Source organism: Arachis hypogaea, chromosome 18, assembly GCF_003086295.3.
Source record: "Arachis hypogaea cultivar Tifrunner chromosome 18, arahy.Tifrunner.gnm2.J5K5, whole genome shotgun sequence".
NCBI lineage: Eukaryota > Viridiplantae > Streptophyta > Magnoliopsida > Fabales > Fabaceae > Arachis > Arachis hypogaea.
In genome coordinates, this window is record NC_092053.1 from 37,697,758 (window position 1) to 37,722,085 (window position 24,328).

At 43.4% G+C, this 24,328-nt stretch overlaps 2 protein-coding genes across 2 annotated transcripts; both read right to left on the reverse strand.

Moving 5' to 3' along the window:
* Window positions 1–19,922: 19,922 nt before the first annotated feature.
* LOC140181359 (uncharacterized) lies at window positions 19,923–22,201 on the reverse strand. The gene is made up of 3 exons (XM_072224902.1): window positions 21,465–22,201; window positions 21,191–21,290; window positions 19,923–20,600 (listed from the first exon to the last, which is right to left on the reverse strand). The coding sequence occupies exons 1-3, from the start codon at window positions 22,199–22,201 to the stop codon at window positions 19,923–19,925; spliced, it is 1,515 nt and encodes a 504-aa protein (XP_072081003.1).
* A 585-nt stretch (window positions 22,202–22,786) lies between these two features.
* Window positions 22,787–23,548, reverse strand: LOC112769942 (uncharacterized). The gene has a single exon (XM_025814387.1). It carries the CDS (start codon window positions 23,546–23,548, stop codon window positions 22,787–22,789), a length of 762 nt encoding a protein of 253 aa, XP_025670172.1.
* Between the last annotated feature and the right edge of the window lie 780 nt (window positions 23,549–24,328).

A 24,328-nucleotide genomic window follows, 5' to 3' on the forward strand; every position in this document is an offset into this window, starting at 1 on the left:
TCAATCTTCATTCAATTGGGTAGTTATCTTGGAAAAGAAGCTATTCATACTTGGATCTCTTCGGAACTTTGGAAGAAGAATGAAGAGATCATACTAGAAATGCTTTCTCATGTTGGATCAAATTGGGGTTTGGATGGATATAGTGACATATAATCCTACCAACACTTTGATTTGGAAATACATGTGGTATAATTAGTGACCATACTTCATCTCTTCTCATGAGCAATTGACCAAGGAATTGGCTATTGATCAAGATTTGAGAGATTGAATTACCAAGAAATTGGAATTCGATCACTTAAGATTGCCAAGGAGATCAATGAATGCATTGATTGAGGAAGAGATGAAAATGAACTTGATCCGGAGAATGCAACATCTCCTAAGCCCAATGAATTTCCCATTTCTGATCTTACCCATTCTCTATAAATTCTACAATCTACTATTATGAGCATCTTCCCCATTCCCATTTAAGATTCTGCAATTTACTTTCCGCTATTTACATTCAGCTCTTTATTTCTAGCATTTACGTTTTCTGCTATTTACTTTCCCTCGATTTAATTTTCTGCAAATCTCAAATCTAATTCTGCTTAGTTCAACTAGAACATTCCTCTAATTAAAGTTGCTTGACTAATCATTCCCCGTGGGATTCGACCTCACTTTATTGTGAGTTTTTACTTGACGATAATTCGGTATACTTGCCGAAGGAAAATTGTTGAGAGACAAGTTTCCGTGCATCAAGTTTATGGCGCCGTTGCCAGGGATTGATTTTGTATCAACAATGATTAATTTGGAGGATAACTAGATTGAGCATTTTTCTTTTGTTTGATTTAAAATTTTGTTTGAGTAATTTACTTTCAGTTTTAGTTATTTTCTCCCCTTTCCCCTACCCATTTTCTTAGTTGTTTACAATTCAGTCCACTAACCCACTAACTGTTTGATATATTGCATCACTCACACTAACAACAATTCTAACAGAAATACTTTCTGCATCTATTCCTTGCTTGTGCCTTGTTGGTTGTATGACAGGGAGAAGAAGTGGGGCTTCAACTTCCTTTGATTTTGAACCTGAGAGGACCTTCTTGAGATTAAGGAGGGAAGCAAGAGGAAAACGAGTAGTTGGTACGGAGGAAGAAGAGGAGTATTTTGAACCAAACATGGATGAAAATATGGAGAACCATCATGAAGAAGAGGCTCACAACCATGGCAGAGAAGGTCTAGCAAACCATGCTGGGCAGAAGAGAAGAGTTTTAGGCTCTTATATCAACCCAAACCCAGGAAACTGTGGGAGTAGCATTCAAAAGCCAACCATACATGCCAACAACTTTGAACTAAAGCCACAGCTCATCACCCTTGTTCAGAACAACTGTTCGTTCGGAGGAGGTGTCCAAGAAGACCCGAACCAACATTTAACCACCTTCCTGAGGATATGTGATACTGTGAAGTCTAACGGTGTTCATCCTGACACCTATAGACTACTCTTATTTCCCTTCTCACTCAAGGACAAAGCATCTAAATGGCTGGAGTCCTTCCCGAAGGAGAGCTTAACAACCTGGGAAGATGTGGTGAACAAATTCTTGGCAAGATTCTATCCTCCTCAAAGAATCAACAGGTTGAGACCTGAGGTTCAAACTTTCAGGCAACAAGATGGTGAGACTCTCTACGAAGCATGGGAGAGGTTTAAAGACCTGACAAGAAGGTGTCCACCAAATATGTTCAATGAATGGGTGCAGCTACACATTTTCTATGAAGGCCTCTCCTATGAATCAAAGAAGGCAGTAGACCACTCATCCGGGAGATCTCTGAACAAAAAGAAGACCATTGAGGAGGCCATAGATGTCATTGAGACTGTAGCAGAGAATGACTACTTCTATGCTTCTGAAAGAGGCAACACTAGAGGAGTGATGGAGCTAAACAATGTGGATGCACTGCTAGCCCAAAACAAGCTTATTACCAAGCAGCTGGCCGACCTCACCAAGAAGATGGAGAGGAACAAGTAGCAGCAATCACCATCTCATCAACAACCCAAGAGGGGGTGAATGCAGAGGCAGAAGGTGACCATGAACAAGCCAACTACATTGGAAACTCACCCAAGCAGACCCATGATCCATACTCCAAGACCTACAACCCTGGTTGGAGGAATCACCCAAACTTTGGGTGGGGAAATCAACAAGATCAGAGACGTCACAACCCCAACAACCATGCAGCTCACCAACATTCCACACAGAGATCATATCAACACCACCCTAACAACACCTCTCCACATCCATACCAAAACCAAAATAACCCTTCTCATCCATCCAATCCCAACCCACCATCATCTGATGACAGACTCTCAAGGATTGAGACTCTACTTGAAGGCATATGCAAGGAGATTCAAGATAACAAGGTGTTCAAGGAGGAGGTGCGAGCCAATATCAAGAATCAGGAAGACACCATCAAGAGGCTGGAATTTCAAGTGGGATACCTCTCCGAGCAGATTCCCAAACCTACAGACAGCTTCCCAAGTGACACAGAGAAAAACCAGAGAGGTGAAGCAAAGAAAGTAAGATGGGAAGATTGCAATATGGTCACTATAAGTGATAAGGAGACCGAGGACGAACCGAACAAACCATTAGAACAACCTGGAGATACATTAGCAGAGAAACAGGAAGAGGAGCACCAAGCACCCAAAATTTCACAGAAGGAGCTGATAAGACTCTGTGCACCTTTTTCCCAATTACTCAATGGTGGTGTAGAGAAGAGAATATACTCAAGGTTTCTTGACATATTTGCATCTCTCCATATAAACATACCATTCATCAAGGCCCTCCAACAAATGCCCTCATACATTAAGTATATGAAGGATCTGCTGACCAGGAAAAGCTCACTCAAAGGAGGACAAACAATAGTGATGAATAAGGAGTGTAGTGCTCTCATTCAACCAGAGCTGCCTACAAAAAGGAAGGACCCAGGGAGTTTTCACATCTCCTGTGCCATAGGAGAGACAATGTTTGACAAAGGACTCTGTGATCTGGAAGCAAGCATCAACTTAATGCCTTTATCCCTTATGAAGAGGATGCAGATCAATGAGATAATACCCACAGATGTAGTTATCAGACTAGCTGACAAAACTCAAAAACAAGCAGTAGGAGTGGTTGAAAATGTGCTGGTGAAGGTTGGAAAATACTTCCTGCCCACAGACTTTGTCATATTGGATATGGAAGAGAGTCACCTCCACCCAATCATATTGGGAAGACCATTCCTAGCTACAGCCAGAGCACTTATAGATGTGGAGCGAGGGGAGCTGATTTTGAGGATCCATGATGAACAACTCACTTTCAATGTTTTCAAGCCCTCACAAGAAACAGATCAAGAGAACAAAGAACCAAGGAAAGATCACAGTGAGATACTGAAGGAAGAAACAAGCACTGAAGCACAACCAGCACATCTGGGAATCTCCTTGGTTGATGAACAAGGCAATCAGCAGCTGTCACAGCTCAAGGAAAATCAGGAGGTACCTAAACCACCAGAGTTATATGATACCAGCAACAAAATCTCCTTGGAAGAGGAGGTCACAAAGAGCAAGGCAACATCAAAAGGAACAAAGAAGAAGGCACCTAGGAGGTAGAGGAACAAGAAGATCCCTACAGAGGACTTTTCTCCAGGGGATAAAGTGATCTCAGCTTACTTCCCATCTATCCCCCCCGATCTTCCCACCATCCCATCTCAGCTACCTAAAGTTTTTACCATCAACAGAGTTCTCTCCTTAGAACATGTGGAGATCCTTGATGAAGTCAATGGAGATAGATTTACTGCAAGGGGGAGGACTTGAAGCACTACCAACCACCCTGACAAAGGAAAAACGTCAAGCTAGTGATGCTAAAAGAGCGCTTCATGGGAGGCAACCCATGTTTTATATGCTTTTAGAATAGTGAATAATGCAAGAGTTCATGAAATCAAAATCAAACTTTGACATGCACTTAAATGTATCCTTGTATGCAGCACATAGTGAAGAACAAGTTTGGTGTTCAAGGCATACTAAGAGAACATAAATGTAACCCATATTATGTCACTCTTAAGGCCTTGAACAAATCCTTTACACCACATGACACTAAACTAAGTTTGGTGTCACCAATGTTGCATACATGGACATTCAGTTAGTCAGTTGGTTTGTGCTCATGAATAAGCAAAATTTTTTATTTTTTTCCGTCACTATCCACACATTTAATAATCACATTTTTGTTATTTTGTAGAAAAATTGATGGGACAATTGAAAGGAGAAGTCTCGGCCACTTCATGAAGGGGGAGTACACACTTGTCTTCAAGGGGATTGCATTGGGAATTGTTGGCATGCAACATTGGAAAAAGAACAAGCTTGGAAACTGAACCAACACCATCATAAAATTGATGATCCTTGTGCTCATTCCATGCAAAACCCCAACCGTCCATCAAACAACCACTTCATCAATCCACACCTTTCATTCACTCATCACTTCTCTATATAAGTGACCCTTGTTCCGTACCCCACCTTTACATTCCATTCTCACTCTTCACATCTATCATTTTCGGAACCCAACACCTTCACATAGCCAAAATCACTCATGGCTTCATCAAGCTCTAAGAGAAGAAAGGGAAAGGAGCCTATGGAGCAACGCCCTTTCGATGAAAAGAAATTTAGAACCTTTCACCATGCATTGCAGTACAGATGGATGGTTGATAAGGAGATCATTTATGAGCTGGGCTTTCAATTCAGAAAAACTGAATGCCCCGAAATCACAAAGAAGGTGGAAAAGAGAAGATGGGAGCTCCTCACTGACCCAGTCATTAGGGTAAATGCAAATCTTGTAAGAGAGTTCTATGCAAATGCGGTCTGATATGATAAGGCAGATGAGTCCTATACAAGTTTTGTAAGAGGAAAGACCGTGGATTTCAGTCCCATGAGTGTCATGAGGGCATTAAAGCTACGGTCTATACCATTTGCAGAAGAGAGCTATCATTCAAGAATTGATAACAGCCCCAATTATGACCAGATTGTGCAAGATATTTGTGTACCAGGAGCTGACTGGGTACGGGATTCCGAAAGGAAACCCAAGTTCTATAAGAGAGGGGACCTCACTCCTGAAGCAAAGGGGTGGTTCGAAATCGTAAGGAGATCCATCCTCCCCGCCGGGAACAACTCAGAGGTGAATCTCAAGAGAGCCATAATGGTGCACTGCATACTCAAAGGAGGAGAGATCAAGGTTCATGAACTCATAGCTGAAGGCATTAGGAAGAGAGCTGAGAAAAGCAATTCTAGAGGAAAGTTAGGCTACCCCAGCACTATTTTCCAACTATGTGACAAAGCTGGAGTGGTGTTTGAAGATGAGGACCCCGAGTGGATAAAAGAGGGTATCCCAATTAATGTCCGGCGTATGCATGCTATTACATCTCCCCTACCTCAACGAAGGATAAGAAAGAGGGTAGCCCGGCAAACTGTAGAAGGGCAAAACCCAGAGGAGCAAGCCGCAGCCACCTTGAACATGCACCAATTACAAGAAGCCATTGATGGCTTATCTAGGCAATATTGGGAGAATCAAGAGGCACAGAAGGAACTTCAATTACAGATGATGGGCCGTCAAGAGGAATCGCTCTCGAGAGGGATGAATCAACAATGGGAGTGGCAGAAGCAAATGATGGAGCAGCAATTGGAACAAGGAAAACAATGGGGTGAATCCTTCCACAGGATAGAACAAAGGCAAAATGAACAACAAGAATCTATCCAGAAGCTAATCAACATCCAAGCACATCAAGGTGCACACATACATGAGATGCATCGAAAACAAATAGAACAAGCAGAACTCTTTGACGAGCACAGGGCATTCTCTGAAGTGGTTTACATGAGTGAAAGTGGAAATCATGTAAACATGCTAGCCAGGCTCGGATACTTAGTCGGACAGCTACCTATAGTACATCCGGGAATCACAAAATATGACGAAGTGAAGGATGAGTTAGCATGAGAAGAAAGAGAAAGGGTGGAGAAGAGTCATGAATCAGTAAGGAAGGCATTTGAAGACTAGAAAAGAGCCAGACTAGCATGGATACAAGGAAGCACAAGTGGACGCAAAGAGGACAAACAGGAAGGAGAGCGCGAACAACCCCATGAGTAAAAGGTGGTGAAGTTCCCTCATTGTTCCATTTTTCTTTTTCAAGTCTTTTAAATAAGGAAAATCATGTATGAAATAGAACATGCTTCCATAGTAGCTTAGAAATTTTCAATTCTGTCTTTAAGTTTGTTTTTGCTTAGGTCTATGCTTGCTAGTCAAGTTGCCTATTTTCATTTTCACCTTGTTTACTTGTATGCTTGTCCTTTTAAGCCAAATAAAAAGAGAATGTTTGTTATAAAAGACCAGAGTGGAATCCATATTGTGGAGTAAGTTCCTAATTTTGTGGTGTGGTAATAGATTAGCTAAGTTGGTTCACCAATAAGGTAGGAAGGCAACTATCTGTCCTGAATCATATGCTTGAAACACACCCCATGAGACTAGCTAAATAACAAGATCCTAATAAGAAAAAGGAAAAGAGAAAATGAAAGTTGAGAAATAAAAGAAAAAGAGTAAGAAATAAGGCTAGGCACCAAGGGTTTGAATCTTGAGGCATGTGTCTGTGGTGCTCCTGTGTAAGGGATTTACTTGGATGAATAAGCTCTCAGGGGTGCCTTATCACTTGGTAACTTGGGTTAACTAACCCGGGATTATCAGCTGAAAGTTCACTATCAAGAGTAACCCTTGCTACAGAACACTTAGTAACCCAAAAAGGTGCTGGACACCAAGGTCTCAAGAAAGAAAATAAACAAACCATGTGCCTGTGGTGTGTATGTATGGGCGAAAGAGACTTGAGGGAGTAAGTCCTTATGGGTGTCTTAACACCTAGCACCTTGAATCAACTGGTTCGGGAGTGCTGGCTGAAAGCTTATCTTAAAGAGTCGTCCCCTCACAGAGCACTTAGCCTAAGAGCACAATCAAACCCTGAAAACAACAAAAGGATCAATGAATAAAAGTCTCATAGGGTGCAATCAAGTGAGTATTCCAGGACATGATAAAGGTCTGAAAGCCAGTGAAGGAATGAACCTAAGTTGCTATGCATGAAACCACCATAAAACCAAGGATATGACTTCCATAATAATGACTCATTTCTCTTGGCATTTCATTCATCATTCTCTTGTTCCAGTACTTGTTTAGGGACAAGCAAGCTTTAAGTTTGGTGTTGTGATGCCAGGGCATTTTGGCTAGTTTCACTGACCTTTTCTTTACTATTTTAGGGTAGTTTCATGCATTTTCTTAGGAAATAAGCAAGTTTTGGGTAGAATTTCACTTACATCTTGATTCAAGCAAACATTGTGCACTTTACATGATTTCATGAGAATTATGCAAGAATTGTATGACAAACTGGATGATGCATGTCTCATGATTTGGATTAGAACTTTGATGCACTCTATTGCTTGATTTCAGGACAAAAGAAGCAAGGAAGAACCATGTTAGCAGCCACGTTAGTCTAACTAACGTAACCACTAACGTGGGATGGGAGCTAGCTTGCAACGTTAATGAGAAAAGTAATCGCCAATAACGTCCTCAAAGCCATCATAGCCCACGTTAAGAGTCACGTTAACTAAGTTAACGTGAACTCTAACGTGGAAGAAGAAAATGAAGCCAACGTTAGTGACACTCACCTTTGTCACTAATGTTGGACCAAGCTCATATTGGCCACGTTAAGAGCCACGTTAACTCAATTAACGTGGACTCTAACGTGGGGAAGCAAAAGAATGGCAAACGTTAGTGACACTCATCTTTGTCACTAACATTGGACTAAGCCACTTTGAGCCACGTTAGTTGCCACGTTAACTTAGTTAACGTGGAAGCTAACGTGGAGGGAGCAAGAATTGCCAACGTTAGTGACACTCACCTTTGTCACTAACGTTGGAATGAGCCACTATGAGCAACGTTAACTCCCAAGTTAACTTAGTTAACGTGGAAGCTAACGTGGATGAAAGAATGATGAGCCAACGTTAGTGACACTCACCTTTGTCACTAACGTTGGAGATGGCTATCACCACCACGTTAGAAGCCACGTTAACCTAGTTAACGTGAACTCTAACGTGGGAAGTAGGGGCGTTTTGAAACGTTAGTGAAAAAGGTAAGTGTCACTAACGTTTTCGAAGATTTGGCAAGCCTACGTTAAAGGTCACGTTAGCCACACTAACGTGAACTCTAACGTAGGAAAGGGAGGATTCTCAATGTTATTGGAAAAGGTAAGTCCTAATAACGTGTGCGAAGGATCAAGAGGCAACGTTAGTGGTAACGTTGGTGCCACTAACGTTGAAGTTAACGTGGATCACCCTTGGGTTAGGAACGTTAGTGAAAAAGGTGACTGCCACTAACGTTCTCGAACCCACACTTTCACTTAATGTTAACGCCACTAACGTCCTAAGCTAAAAGTTCCTGCCTACTTCATACTTTCCCTCTGCAAGTAAAGCTAAGCCCACTGAAGAGAATAACTGCTTGAAACTCAAGATCCAAAGGCCCATATCCAAGATTTGAAGAACCAACTAGAAGATCATAAGAGTAGTATATATAGGGGTAGTTTTGAATCAAAAAAGGGAGTTGAAAATTTGAGAACTACTCTCTCTATTTTACTTTCTCTGCAACTTTTAGTTTAATTCTCAGAATGTACTCTCCATCTATGCTTTTCATTCCCAGAGCTATGAAAAAATAAACCCCTTTCATTGGGTTAGGGAGCTCTGTTGTAATTTGATGGATCAATATTAGTTTTCATTATTCTTCTTATATCTTTTCTCTTGATTTTACTAGAAAGCTTTCAATCTTCATTCAATTGGGTAGTTATCTTGGAAAAGAAGCTATTCATACTTGGATCTCTTCGGAACTTTGGAAGAGGAATGAAGAGATCATGCTAGAAATGCTTTCTCATGTTGGACCAAATTGGGGTTTAGATGGATATAGTGACATATAATCCTACCAACACTTTGATTTGGAAATACATGTGGTATAATCAGTGACCATACTTCATCTCTTCTCATGAGCAATTGACCAAGGAATTGGCTATTGATCAAGATTTGAGAGATTGAATTACCAAGAAATTGGAATTCGATCACTTAAGATTGCCAAGGAGATCAATGAATGTATTGATTGAGGAAGAGATGAAAATGAACTTGATCCGGAGAATGCAACATCTCCTAAGCCCAATGAATTCCCCATTTCTGATCTTACCCATTCTCTATAAATTCTGCAATCTACTTTTATGAGCATCTTCCCCATTCCCATTTAAGATTCTGCACTTTACTTTCCGCTATTTACATTCAGCTCTTTATTTCCAGCATTTACGTTTTCTGCTATTTACTTTCCCGTCATTTAATTTTCTGCAAATCTCAAATCTAATTATGCTTAGTTCAACTAGAACATTCCTCTAATTAAAGTTGCTTGACCAATCAATCCCTGTGGGATTCGACCTCACTCTATTGTGAGTTTTTACTTGACGACAATTCGGTATACTTGCCGAAGAATAATTGTTGAGAGACAAGTTTCCGTGCATCAATCCTTATTTTCTCTTTTCCATGAGCAACTAAACCTCCACTGTTAAGGTTAGGAGCTCTGTCTATTTCTATGGATTAATTTTATTGCTTTTACTATTTTAATTTATGTATGGATTTATAATTTAAGAATTACTTTCGCTCTTTATTTTATGAATTTGGGTGGAACGGAAGTATGACCCTCTTTCTATTTGAGTTCTTGTAAAACTTGGAAAAGCTCTTTACTTGAACAACAGCTTGAAAACTATTTCTCTTAAATTTTAATTATCTGAATTTAACAGGATACGTGACATATAATCCTTTTACCTCTTGGATAATTAGAGTTTTTGTGGCATATAAACTAGAAATTGATTTTCACCCTCTAATTGGAATTAATTGACCAAGGAATTGGTAGTTAATGAATTTTAGAGGAGACTAGGAAGGTCTAAGGAATTAGGGTCTAGTCACATACAGTTTGCCATAAATTAAATCCTGCATAATTAAATTAGTTAGTAAGAAAAGTTAATCCGGAAAAATAGATAACTCTGAAACCTTAACTATCTTCTCCATATTTTTTCCAAAGTATTTACTTGCTTTTCTTTAATATTTTTGATATTGTTTAATGTCTTTTATATTGCATCTCAACACCAAATTTTGTTTGTCTAACTAATCCTATCAAACACTATTGTTGCTTAGTCCATCAATCCTCGTGGGATCGACCCTTACTCACGTAAGGTATTACTTGGTACGACCCGGTGCACTTGCCGGTAAGTTAGTGGGTTATAAATACCGCACCAATCTATGGCCTCTTCAACGGTTTTCTTCTTGTTGAGTGAGCCTCCTGAAGAATGATCCACAGCCTTCTTTGCTTCATAGGATAGTCCCTCATAAAAGATGTGTAGCTGTACCCATTCATTGAACAATTCTGGTGGGCATCTTCTTGTCAGATCTTTAAATCTCTCCCAGGCCTTATAGAGTGTTTCTCCATCTTGTTGTCTAAAAGTTTGTACCTCAGTTCTCAGCCTAATGATTCTTTGTGGAGGATAAAATCTTGCAAGGAATCTGTTCACGACCTCCTCCCATGTAGTTAGGCTATCCTTGGGGAATGATTCCAACCACTTTGCTGCCATATCTCTGAGTAAGAAAGGGAACAAGAGTAGTTTGTAGATGTCGGGGTATACCCCGTTAGACTTTACAGTATCACATATCCTCAAGAATGTGCTGAGATGTTGATTACGGTCTTCTTGGGCACTTCCTCCATATGAGCAATTGTTCTGAACGAGTGTGATGAGCTGAAGTTTCAGCTCAAAATTGTTTGCATGAATTGTTGGCTTTAAGATGCTGCTGCCACAATTTCCTGGATTTGGGTTGATGTAGGAGCCTAAGACTCTCCTCTCTTGCCCATCATGATTTACTGGACCTTCTCTGGCATGATTGTGAGCTTCTTCTTCATGATGGTTCTCCATGTTCTCATCCATGTTTGTTTCAAAATACTCTTCCTCTTCCTCAGCACCAACAACTCTTTTCCCTCTTGCTTCCCTCCTTAATCTAAGGAAGGTCATCTCAGGTTCAGAATCAAAGGAAGTTGAAGCCCCGCTTCTTCTACCTGTCATACAACCAGCAAGGCAAAACAAGAGAAGAAAAAGAAAAAAAAATTGATTACGGAAGTTACTCTTGTTAGAGTGGATGTTAGTGTGAGTGGTGCAATTAATCAAACAGTTAGAAGAGTGAAAATACAAATGATAAAAATTAATCAAAGAAGAAAGAGATAGAACTCAAAATAAAAGAAAATAAAAAAATGCTAAACAAGATAAAATAACAAGGAATTTAAATTGCTTAATCTAGCGCTCCAATTGATTTAATCACTGTCAAATTTAAGCCAATCCCCGGCAACGGCGCCATAAAACTTGATGACCGGAATTCATACCCCATTCAAAATTGGTGAATTAGTCCTTTTTGGCAAGCGCACCAAAATTATCGTCAAGTAATAACCCACAGTGGAGTGGGATCGTATCCACAGAGATTGGCAAATTCGAGCAGTTTTAATCAATTGATGAATTAGTCAAGCGGATCAATAGGATTGTAGAGTGCAGAATTGTAAATAACATATATGTAAATGAGTAGAATATAAAGAAAAACAATAAAGTGCAGAAATATAAATGGCAGAAAATAAAGTGCAGAATCATAAATGACTTGAATGTAAATAGGAATGAGGAATTGCTGAATGTAAAAATAAGCTATAAAGAAATGGATAGATAAGAATGGGGAAATTCATTGAGATTGGGAGATTTTGTCTCTTTGGATCAAATCTAGCTTATATCCTCTTCAATCATGCAACTCATTGACCTCTTGGCAATCATGATTGATTGAGCCCCAATCCTTTGGTGACTCAATCTCTCATATCTTGATCAATAGCCAATTCCTTGGTCTAATTGCTCATGAAGAGAGATATGCTTGGTCCCTGATTATACCACACACCATCATAGATCCAAGTAGAGGGAGGATTATATGTCACATATTCAAACACCAAAACCCAGATTCTACTCTAGTGTGAGAAGGAATTTCAAGCATGGTTTCATATTTTCTTTCCCAAGGTTCCCATGAAACCCAATTGTATTCAATCTCTTTCCCAAGATAATTGAATACTAAGCATTAAGAACGAAATTCCTTCTAGCAAATCAAAGAGAAGATGAAGAGAAGAAGAATTTCACTATCATTCATCCATCAAGTACAACAGAGCTCCCTCTCTTAATGAGAGGGAAGTTAGCTACTCATAGCTCAAAAAGTACTCAAAAATGAAGTATAAAAGTGGATCTAAAACTGACTGCTTAACCCCCTCTTCAGTACTCCTTGGGGGTATTTATACTACTCCTAGTAAAATAAAAGAATTACAAAAGTGAAAAAGGAAAATTACATTTTGGAGGGAAAAGAAAACACTCAATAAGCATGACTTCTCAGCTGGCGTGTGGCTAGTGTGCCTCTAGCGTGTCACGTGCCCTTCATTTCCAGCTTGGCGTGCCACGCCCAATCCTTCAAGTGGCACGCTCGTCCCTCTCTCAGCCTTGGCGTGCCACGCCTTCGAACTCAAGTGGCACGCCATAGTGGATTTCTTATGTTGGCGTGCCATGCCTTCGAACTCAAGTGGCACGCCCCTTGCCTTTCTCACTTCTCTTTGCCTCTGGAAACTTGTACTGGCGTGCCATGCCCAAGGTTTGGCATGCCACGCCCTTGCTTTATGCTTGGCTAGGCTTCTCTGGAAAGTTGAACTAGCGTGGCACGCCCAGGGTCTCGCGTGCCACGCTCCTCTTGTGAGTGAGTGGTTGCTCTGTTTTGGCGTGCCACGCCACGAACTCAAGTGGCACACCCCAATGCTTCTCTCTAAATGACACTGGCGTGCCATGCCTGGCTACTCAAGTGGCACGCCTAAGTGGAGAATGGTGAATGGCGTGCCACGCCTTCGATACCATGTGGCACGCCCCATGTAATTGGCCTCCTTCATCCTCTCTGGAAACTTATACCAGCGTGCCACGCTTAAAGGCTGGCGTGCCACGCCCATGATCTTGTCTTGGTTCCAGTAGTTGGCGTGCCATGCCTTCGATACCAAGTGGCACGCCCAGTCCTTGCTTTTGATCCTCTGTGCATTGGCATGCCACACCTGGTTGCTCAAGTGGCACGCCCAGTCTTCAATTGCCTTCAGCCCCTTCTCTGGATTGTTGTACCAGCGTGCCATGCCATGCTGCTCAAGTGGCACGCCCATGTGTTTGTGAACTCTTCAAGCTTGGCGTGCCACGCCTGGGTTCTCAAGTGGCACGCCCAAGTGACTTCTTGGGGCTGGCGTGCCACGCCTTCGATACCAAGTGGCACGCCATAGTGAAGATTCTTCTTGGGATGGAGAGTTGGCGTGCCACGCCCCTTTGCTCAAGTGGCACGCCCATAGTAGTTGATGGGTCAGGCGTGCCACGCCCCTTTTATGTCCTTCATTGTAGCTCTCTGGAATTTTGTATCAGCGTGCCACGCCCAGTCTCTGACGTGCCACGCCCATATGCATGCTTTGAATCTCTTCTCTGGACTTTAGTACTGGCGTGCCACGCCCAGCTCCTGACGTGCCACGCCAGTGCATTTTTGTGGCGTTTGCTTCAAGTGTCACGCCAGTTTCGCACGCCCAGCTTCTTGTTTGTCTTCTACCCCATTTTTGATACTTTTCTCACCTGAAATTCAGCACAACTCATCTCAAAGTAGTGTACCATAATATTCATCAAATAATGCATGAATTGTACTGATCAAATGAAATTTATGCTCTTTTATGGTCTTCTTTATACAAGAAAGAAGGGTAGATGATGCAAGTCATCATCAAGGCATGCGTCCGCCTCAGTCACGCATGTGCGTCGATGCCTTTTCGCGCTAGGCACGCGGCTGCATCGTCCATGCGTTCGCGTTGCTGCCCTTTTCTTCAAAACTCCATTTTTGTGCTTTCCTTCCATTTTTGTATGTTTCCTTTCTGTCCTCTAAGCCATTCATGCCCTATAAAACCTGAAAATACTTAACACACAAATCACGGCATCAAATGGTAAGAAAGGGTAATTAAAAACTAATATTTTTAAAGCATAAGAAAACATGTTTTCACATATATCATAAAGTAAGGAAGGAAAAGTAAAACCATGCAATTTACATGAATAAGTGGGTGAAGGATTGAGTAAATCACTTAAATTGAGCACAAAATACATCATAAAATATGGGTTTATCAGAGTCCGTTGTGGAGTTCGTGACCACAATGCGCGAGTCGCCTTTGTTTGTCATTGGAAGAGTCACCTCGATTCTTGCGTCGAGCATTTAATGCTCATTATGGCTGATTTGAAATTTTGGAAAAAAGTCTCTTTTGCCCCTGAACTTTTGCGCTTCTCACTGACAGTTATCATTGTTCATCCCTTCACTCTTATCTCTTTTATTCCTTTGTTACCAATTTCCTCTTGGCGTACTGCATTCTCTCCTTACTTCTGCCTTTTGTTCGTGATTTGCTATAGGATTCTCTGCCTCTTTCTCATCCACATTTTCAATCTGCTGCCTCTCTTCTGGTAAGCATTTGCCTTTGTTTTTTATACCTGTTGAACTTGCCTTTTTCGTTGATCACCATGTGATATTCCTTGTTTTGATTTGCACCAGGTAGTTTGACATAACATTAATTAGGTAGCTAGTAGGGGGTACCATTAGGAATTTGCTTTTTGGATTTGGCCTTCAGATTAGTGTTAATGACCTAGAGTAGTTGTTCCTTGTTTTTTCATCTTCTTTCGTGCTTCCAACCTCCTGGGTTTACTTAAGTGGTGCCCCCACTATAGGTATGGCTCAATGCTCGGTGGCACCAAATTCATCGATCGCTACGTTTAGGTAACTTCAGATGTAACAGATACGGCTTACCGGGTCACCCGAAAAGGCTTACAGGCACTTCGGGATTCCGGGTCCTTGTGTGGAGGGGGTCCAGAAGAAGCCAATTACCAGGTCTTCATCTCGGGCGAGCGGGAACATGTCTGTCATAAGAACATGGCAAGCGCCCGGGTAGTCGACTGGTTGTGGGAGTATAAACCGATGGTCACCACATTGGGTATCCGACGTCCCTTCTCTCCTTTCCTCATGTCTTTGTTGAACCATTGCGACATTGACCCTTCGTAACTTCATCCCAATAGATGGGCCGCCATCCATTGTTTCGAGCTAGTGTGCGAATACTTAGAGCTCCCGACCTCCATCAACGTGTTCTTTTACCTATTTTTATTAACAAACCCTTCTCGAGAGGGTAAGACCAAGAAAGGGTACATGTCCTTTCAAGCCATGCAAGACCGGAGGGTCTTTGGGCTTTTTGAAGATTCCTTCCACGGCTTCAAAAGCACCTTTTTTAAGGTTAGGCCGATCCAGGGCGATCATCCCTTCTGGTTGACCCTAGAAGGGGAGAGGCGGATTTTGACCTACTGGAGTTTGGGGCTGGCACCGACTACTTGATAAAGGTGACTTACGATGGATTGCATGAGGAGGACCACCAGATTGCCGACATCTTGTTGGCGATCTTTGGTTATCAAAACCTTAACCCTCACCTGTGGATGGGGGATCGGGAAATTGGCCGGGCCCACGTCGGTAATCTGTTTCTCCGTTCTCTTGGTTGATCTTCGCCTTTCGTTTTGAGCTGAGCTTTTTGTCAATTGTTGAGTTCCTGACTTCTTTACTTTGTATATATATTTTTTCTCTGTAGTTTCCATGGCTGATAGGAAGACTACGATGGCAGAGTTGATGGCCCACTTCCTTAGTGGGAGTGATGACGACGATTCCTCAGCTACTCATTCCGAGGGTCCGGGTCCTAATGTCGTCGGTGAGGGAAGTGGTTGAGATGCGATCGAGGACCAGGGCGAGTCTCAGCCTTTCGGTAACGTCCCGCCGGAAAACCCTCCGGCAGACATCGTTGTGGATGAACCGACCCAGGAACAGGGGGCTGGTTCTGAGGCCGACTGACGATCGAATTTCTATCGGTAAAGAAATTCACAAATATAATCGCGTTGTAAGTATAGTTTCTAAACCAACAGAGAATCCTTTCGTACAAAAGTTTTGTTTGTCACTTAAGCAAACCCAATAAAATTTATAACCGAAGTATTTAAACCTCGGGTCGTCTCTCAAGGAATTGCAGGGAAGTATGATTTATTAAATGTTATGGAAAAAGTATCTTTGTTTTGGGGTTTTTTTGAAATAAGGAACAAGTAATTTAAATAATAAGAAAAATAAATTAATAATTAGAAAATCTCTTGGCAAGGTATAAGAACTGGAAATCCCATCCTGGTTATCCTTATCAGGTGTGATGAGAATTGGTTATTGCTCCCACTTAGTTAACCCTTACTAAATAAAGAAAAGTCAAGTGGACTAATCAATTTGATTCCTCAAGTCCTAGTCAACTCCTATGGAAAGACTAGCTTTAGAGGGATCCAAATTAATCAGCAATTTTCAAATTTCAATCAACTGCTGAGTTTGATAACTCAAGTGTCACCAACTACTCAACCAAAGCCAAAAGGGAAAAATCTAAATTATTTATATCATAAATAAAAAGAAACAAATCATAGATCTGAAATACCTCAAAAATTAATTAAATAGAAAATCCAAATCTAACATGAAGAGTTCATAAGCCAATTTGGCAACATAAGTAATTAACAAATAAAAGCATTAGAATAAATAAAAGTAGAAGAGAACATGAATTAAAGAACATTGAACCTGGAAGGAAGAGAAGTAGCCTAATCATAATAGAAATCCTAAATCCTAATCCTAATCCTAAGAGAGAAGAGAGAGCCTCTCTCTCTAAAAAATACATCTAAAAACCTAAAATTGTGTATATTAAAGCTCTATGAATTGTTGTTTTTGATTCCCCCATTCTCTGGCTTTTATTCTGTGTTTCTGGGCTTGGATCTGGGCCAAAAAGGGGCAAGAAAATCACTGGGAGCGATTTCTGCAGATTCCTGCACGTGGTGTCTGTCACGCATGCGCGTAGAACACGCGTTCGCGTCATTTGGAGTTTTTCCTTGTCATGCGTATGTGTCAGTCACGCGTACGCGTCGCTCGTGCTTTTTGCTTGGCGCACGTTCGCGTCGTCCATGCGTGCGCGTCACTTGCGTTTTGTGCCAGGCACGCGTCCGCATCATCCATGCGTGCGCGTCACTGCCTTTTTCTTCAAAACTCCATTTTTGTGCTTTCCTTCCAATTTTGCATGTTTCCTTTCTGTCCTCTAAGTCATTCCTGCCCTATAAAGTCTGAAAATACTTAACACACAGATCACGGCATCGAATGGTAATAAAGGATAATTAAAATAAATATTTTTAAGGCATAGGAAACATGTTTTCACATTTATCACATAATAAGGAAGGAATTGCAAAATCATGCAAATTATATGAATAAGTGGGTGAAGAATTGATAAAAACACTCAATTGAGTACAAGATAAATCATAAAATAGTGGTTTATCACCGAACCCGACTTGGTCATCATGACCAATCCTAAGAAGCATAAAGGTCTTGCCGACAAGACTCTGACAGTGATAGAGAAGAACTTTGATGTCGGGCACTTCATTGATTCCTAGCATCTCCCCAGAACAGAGGAGTTCTTTCGAGAGGAGGACCTTGCCGCTCAGGCGAGGTGGACTTACCGCAGCCTCCTCCGAGCCGCAAAAGGTGGAGGCCGTTCTGGCTCAGTGCCAGGTTTTTGAAGGGAAAGTTTGGGCTTTCTAGAAGGACATTGCTGAGTTGAAGACCCGGGGAAGAATCCTTGAAGACTCAACTTGATGAGAAGGAGAGAAAGGCTAAGGAAAATGCATCAGAGATCAACAGATTGGTGGAGCAGGATCTCTCTCTTTCCAAGGATTTGAACACTGCATGGGGCCAGATTGTCTCTGCCGAAGCTAAGATTAAAGAGCTGGAGGCGAAGCTCGACGAGGTCGCGAGGCCAGTCCATTCCACTCAGTAGGAAGTCGCTTCTCTGAAGAAGAAGAAGAACAAGGACCTTGTAAGGGATGCCCGGAAGGTCGTTAAGGCTACCAAGGATGGGATCAAGGCTCAAATTGCTATCCTTGCTCCCGATCTTGACACTTCACAAGTTGGGGCGTTCAAGATGGTCTAGGACGGGAAGATTGTGGATATCCCGAAGCCTTGAAGTCCCTTGCCCATCACCTTTTGTACTGTTTTACTATACTTGTCTTAGTTGGGCCGTCATGGCACCTTTTATTGTACTCTTGAACATTTTACCTTTATTACTCATTTTGTCGAAATAATGTTTGATTGTATGAACGATTTGCGTGTTGGGCCGGTGCGGCACCGTTTTGCTTTTCGGATGGTGTTTTTGAACTTTGTAGCTTTTAGGGCTTTAATTGATTATTGTTTTTGTCGTGCTTGACTACTTGTTGAGCCGTCTATCACTCCTTTCTTTTTAACCGCTTTCATTCGTTTGAATGCTTGGTTTTCGTCCTTTGTTCCCGTTTGGTTTTGGGAACTTCCGAACTCTTTGGCTCCCGGGGTGATCAGTCCCGAGGTGCCGTTTGGTCAGTGATAATGATGACAAGAATTAAATACGCAGTAAAAAAGGTGATTCATTCAAAATATGCGAACTAAACACGTAACATGGGATAACACATACAAAGCATGAATTAAAATAAAGTGAAACAAAAATACTTGGATAGAGGGCCGGGGAGTCGGTAGGGCGCCTATCACGAGTAAAACCTTTTCAGATTCACTACGTTCTACGTTCTCGGGACCTCCCTCCCATATAACCTTTCCAACTTGTACGTGACTCTCCCGAGGACCTCCTTGATTCTGTATGGCCTTCCCAATTTGCTACCAATTTTCCTTTCCTGTGGTTGATAGTCCGATGTCGTCGCACCGCAGCACCAGGTTACCTTCCTCGAAACTCCAGTTGAGCACTTTCCCGTTATACAGCAGCACTATCCTCTACTTCAATGTGGTTTCCGACAAATGGGCCATCTCCCTTATCTCATCGATCAGGTCTTTTTCTACCGCTTCTTCACCTCTGCCGAGGAGCAGCTTTGGACTCGGTTCCCCAACTTTAACTAGGATTACCATGTCTACTCTATAGGTATGCCGGAAAGGCAATTTCCCGGTGGAGGATTGGGGCATCGTCCTATAAGACTATAGGACCAAGGCTAGTTTGTCTGCCCACGAACCCTTCTTTTGATCGAGCCTCTTTTTCAACCCTTTGAGGATGATTTTGTTTGCTGCTTCTGCTTGACCATTGCTCTGTGGGTGCTCTACCGAGGAGAACTTCTGCTTAACTCCTAACTCGAAGAGGAATTCCCCAAACTTCTTGTCTATGAATTGGGTCCCGTTGTTCGATATCACGGTTTCAGGAATTCCAAATCTGGTGATCACTTGTCTCCACATGAATTTCCGACAAGTGGCTGACGATATACTGGCTAGTAGCTCGGCTTCCACCCATTTAGTGTAGTAGTTGATGGCTACTATCAGGTACTTGACCTTCCCAGGGGCGACTGGGAATGGTCCTAATAGGTCAACTCTCCATTGCGCGAAGGGTCGGGAGGCCAGCATAGAGCTTAATTCCTCCGTTGGAGCTTTGTGGAAGTTGGCATTTTCCTGGAATTTCCTGCACTTCTTGACAAATTCTTGCGCATCCGACATAATTGTGGGCCAGTAGTACCCACTCTGACGAGCTTCCTAGCCAGCGCTTTTCCTTCGATGTGGTGGCCACAGCACCCCTCATGGACTTCGCTTAGGACATAGCCCATTTGATCGGGGTAAAGGCACTTCAACAGAGGTTGGATGAGTCCTTATTTATACAACTATCCCTCTATGACCACATACTTAATTGCTTCCCTCCTTGTTGCTCTAGCTTTCTTCTCGTCTTTCAAGAGTTCACTACCCTCCAAGAAATGAAGGATTGGTCCATCCATGAAGGATAATTCGGTGCTTGGGTTACACACAGGGCTACCAATGGCTCCGTCACTAGTCCTTGAATCAGAGATCGGTTACCCGTGTCAGGCTTTGTGCTTGCTAGTTTTGACAGGAGATCAGCCCTGGAGTTCTTTTCCCTAGGAACATGCTGAACCATTACCTCTTCAAAATCTTCACATAACTTCTTTACTTTCTCTAAGTATTTTTGAAGTAGGAAATCCCTGGCTTGGAAACTCCTGTTGACTTGGGAGATCACAATTTGAGAATCACTATTTACTTCAACTCTCGACGCACCGACCTCTTTAGCTAGGACCAAACCCCCAATCAAGGCTTCGTACTCCCCCTGGTTATTGGAAATCGGGAAGTCGAACTTGATTAATTGCTCATATATCACTCCCGCCGAGCTTTCAAGAATTATCCTTGCTCCCCCAAATGATTGGTTGGAAGCTCCATCAACATGGAGCTTCCACCATGTATCCGTGTTCTCGGGCGAATCTCCCATTACTTTCACTAGAAACTCTACCATCGCCTGGGCCTTGATCGCATACCTAGGTTCATACTGTAGGTTGTATCGGGATAATTCAACTGCCCATGTCATCATGCGGCCCGCCAAGTCAGGTTTTTGCATAACCTGATGAATCGCTTGGTCGGTTCTTAGAATTATTGGGTAACCCTAAAAATACTGCCTCAACCTTCGGGATGAAATCAATAGGGCATATGCCAGCTTCTCCAATTTGGTGTATTTTAGCTCCGCTTCTTGGAGCCCCTTACTAATAAAATACACCAGCTTCTGGATTTTGTCTTCTTCTCCGATGAGGACCGCCACCATAGCTTGCTCCATCACCGCCAGATACAAAAACAAAGGTTCGCCTTCTTTCGGCTTGATGAGAATGGGGGTGATGAAAGTATTCTCTTGAAGTGGTTGAACGCTTCCTCACAAGCCGGGGTCCATTCGAAGGATATACCTTTTTTCATCAGATTGAAGAAAGGAAGGGCCTTTTCTGCCGAGGCTCCGAGGAAGCGAGATAAGCCGTAAGTTTTCCAGCCAGCCTCTGCATGTATTTGACATACCCCAGGCTCGTCATCTTGAGGATGGCTTCACATTTGTCCGGATTGGCCACAACCCCCCTTTGTGTTATCATGAAGCCGAGGAATTTTCCAACTTCCATGGCGAATGCGCATTTGAGGGGGGTTGAGCCTCATGTTGTGTTTTCGGAGTACCTTGAAGACGGTTTCGAGGTCACCAACTAGGTTATCCGGCTCGGCTGTTTTTACTAAAACATCATCAACATATACCTCAACCGTTTTGCCAATGAGATCGCTAAAAACTTTGTTCATCAGCCTCTAATAAGTAGATCCTATGTTCTTAAATCCGAACGGCATTAATTTGTAACAGTAGGTCCCTGCTGGTGTTATGAATGCCATTTTTTCTTCGTCAGGGCGGTGCATCGGGATTTGGTTGTACCCGGAGCACGCGTCCATGAAGTATACAAACCGGTATCTTGCCGCTGCATCTACCAGGGCATCGATGTTCGGGAGTGGGAAAGAGTCCTTTGGACATGCTTTGTTGAGATCCGAGTAGTCGATGTACATTCTCCATTTTCCATTGACCTTATTAATGAGAACCACAATTGAAAGCCACGTCGAATACTCTAGCTCTCTAACGAATCCTGCTTCTAAGAGGCTGGCCGTCTGTTTGGCTACCTCGTTAGCTCTTTCCTGTGACATTTTCCTTCGTCGCTGTGCCACTGGCTTGGCGTCTGGTTTCACGGCAAGACGGTAAGACATGAACTCGGGGTCTACCCCTGGCATGTTGGCTGGAGTCCAGGCGAACAGTTTGTCATTTGCTCTGACGGCCTCCATAAGGGGTCCTTTTAATTCATGGGGGAGGTTTCTATTCACAAAGGTGAACTTTTCCTCCGTGTCACCTACCTGGAATTTCTCTAAATTGCCTTGGGGTTTTGGCCTCGGTTTGTCGTCTACTCTTGCATCTAAATCAGCCAAGAACACCCCCGACGCCTCCCTTGACTTCTTTCTCAAGGAAAGACTGGCATTGTTGCAAGCGACTGTCGTTTCTAGGTCTCCCCTGATGGAACCAATGGTTATGTTGTCAGCCACAAACTTCATTGCTAGAAACTTAGTGTATATGACTGCTAAGAATTTATTGATCGTATTTCTTTCAAGGATGACATTGTAGGTTGTGGAGTCTCTCAGGACAACAAACTTTGCCATTACTGACCCCTTACTTTCTCGGCTCCAATGTAGATCGGGAAACTAATTACCTCATCGGGCCTTATGTAGTTGTCACCCAGACCGATGACGCCATGCTGGTGAGTCTTAAGATCGGCTTCACTGAGACCCAAGGCGTCGAACACGTTTCTGAATATAATGTTGGAGTCTGCTCCCGTGTCGATGAGAATCCGTTTAAGCAAGCCCATCCCAATCATCGCCGTGATCACCATGGGTGGGTTTTCGGGTGATCGGGGCACCATAGGTCTCCTGGGCCGAAGGATATCTCGGGAGGTTCCTTAGACAGGGCCTTGGGGTTTCCTGTCGACACGGCTAGGATCTTGGCGTCCTTCCTTCCTGCCGACTTTGACTTTGGGGTGCATCTCATCCCACTATGGCGTTAACAATGACCGTTGAGACGTTGTGAGGGTTCTCATTGGGCATTTTCCTTGGCTTTATAGCACGACTTCGATCTTCCTCAGATCGCTCATGTTCTCTCCTGTTCGGCTCCCTTATGAATTGGGAGAACTCGGTGAGTTTGCCTTCATGAATGGCCTGCTCCAGGGCATCTTTTAGATCAAAATAGTCCTATGTCTTGTGACCGAAGCCTTTAGGGTAGTTGCAGTACAAGCTCTTGTTCCCGCCTGTCCTGTCCTTCAGCTGTCGGAGTTTTGCTAGGATGCCCTTGTCTGCAATCTGTTGATAAACTTCCACTATGGGGGCCATGAGGGGAGTATAGTTTGTGAACTTTCCCACCCGAGGAAATTGCTTGGACCGCTTCCCCGGCGCTCCTTCCTTTGGTGTCTCTCTTGGTTTATCTGCATACACGGGTTGATGGGGAGATGAGTTGGTCGGTTGTTGCTTATTGGCGGCCACCACCTGGCTAACCTCTTCATCATTTATGTACTCTCGTGCCACGTTTTGGATCCCTTGCATGGTCCAGACGGGCTTAGTGGTAAGGTGTTTCCTGAAGTCTTCGTTCAGCAAACCATTCGTCAAGCACAGGCTGGCTACTGAGTCGAGCAGGCCGTCGATTTCTAGGCATTCATCATTGAACCTGTCCAGGAACTTTCGGGTCGGTTCCCCGATTCTCTGGGTGATACCCAAAAAGTTAATCGGGTGTTTGGCCTTGACGATGCGTGTGGTGACTTGTGCCAAGAAACTGCGAGTTATGTCTGAGAAGGTCGTAATGGACCCCTGCAGAAGTGCATTGAACCACCGAATCGTGGGGCCCACTAGCGTTACTGGGAAGTCTCGGCACCTCTCTGCGTCGTTGACACCTTCCAAGTTCATCCTGGCCTCGAAGGCCGTCAGGTGTTCCTGGGGATCATTGGTCCCATCATACGTCATGTCCGTCAGCTTGTCGAAGTGTTTTGGCAGCCGGACTTTGAGGATGGAAGGGGTGGAAAGGGATTGCACCCATGATAATAGGGTCTCGTCTTCTCCTCCCTCCGTTTCTTTGGGTTTCCCCGTGACCTTCCATTTCCTCGGGGGTGCGGGAGCGAGTCCGAGCGCCAGTTTCCACACGCTCATTGTCCTTCCTGAGATCCCTCCCCCGATCACCCGACCTCATTGTGCGGGATCGGGTGCGGGACAGGCTGGGGTGGGTGTCCCTGTTGCGGGAAGGGCGGTACCGGTCCCTCGCTGCGAGTTCTCGCTCCAAGTTCTGTACTCGGTGCCTAAGCTCCTACATGATTTTTGAGTTGTCATCCCCCGTTCCTCCAAAAGGGCGCCTCTTGAGTGATCGGGAGTGTTGGCTTTCTCATTGAGTTAGGGGCTTCGACTGCTCTCGAGAGGCGGCGGCAGAACTTACCCTGCTTCTCATGTTGTCTCCTCCCTCTTCGCGGAGCTCCTCCGATGGCAGAAACAGCTCCATATTCACGCCAGATTTTCACAGACGGCGCCAATGTTCTGCTGCTCGGGTCCTCAGTGGTCCAATAGACTGGTTTGTTGATGGAGCAGAGGCTTGAGAGAATTGAGACCTGTGCGTAGGTTAGGATGCTGGAGTCCGGCTCTGACGTCGAATGGACGGCGGGTGGGGGTCACCTGCAAGGACTCCGACGCTCAAGTTATGGTCCATACAAGAAGGTGGCGTATTGGGATTAGGGTAACGTACCTCTAGGGTGGGGT

Excerpts from the sequence above, each read along its gene's own strand:
- LOC140181359 (XM_072224902.1), bottom strand. The coding sequence starts at position 22,201 with ATGGCAAAGTTTGTTGTCCTGAGAGACTCCACAACCTACAATGTCATC. Across the intron at positions 21,291-21,464 it reads GATGCAGCGGCAAGATACCG|CGATCTCATTGGCAAAACGG; the intron begins GTTTGTATACTT and ends CAAAGTTTTTAG. Across the intron at positions 20,601-21,190 it reads ACCTCGAAACCGTCTTCAAG|GTTATGCAAAAACCTGACTT; the intron begins GTACTCCGAAAA and ends GCGATTCATCAG.
- LOC112769942 (XM_025814387.1), bottom strand. The coding sequence starts at position 23,548 with ATGACGTATGATGGGACCAATGATCCCCAGGAACACCTGACGGCCTTC.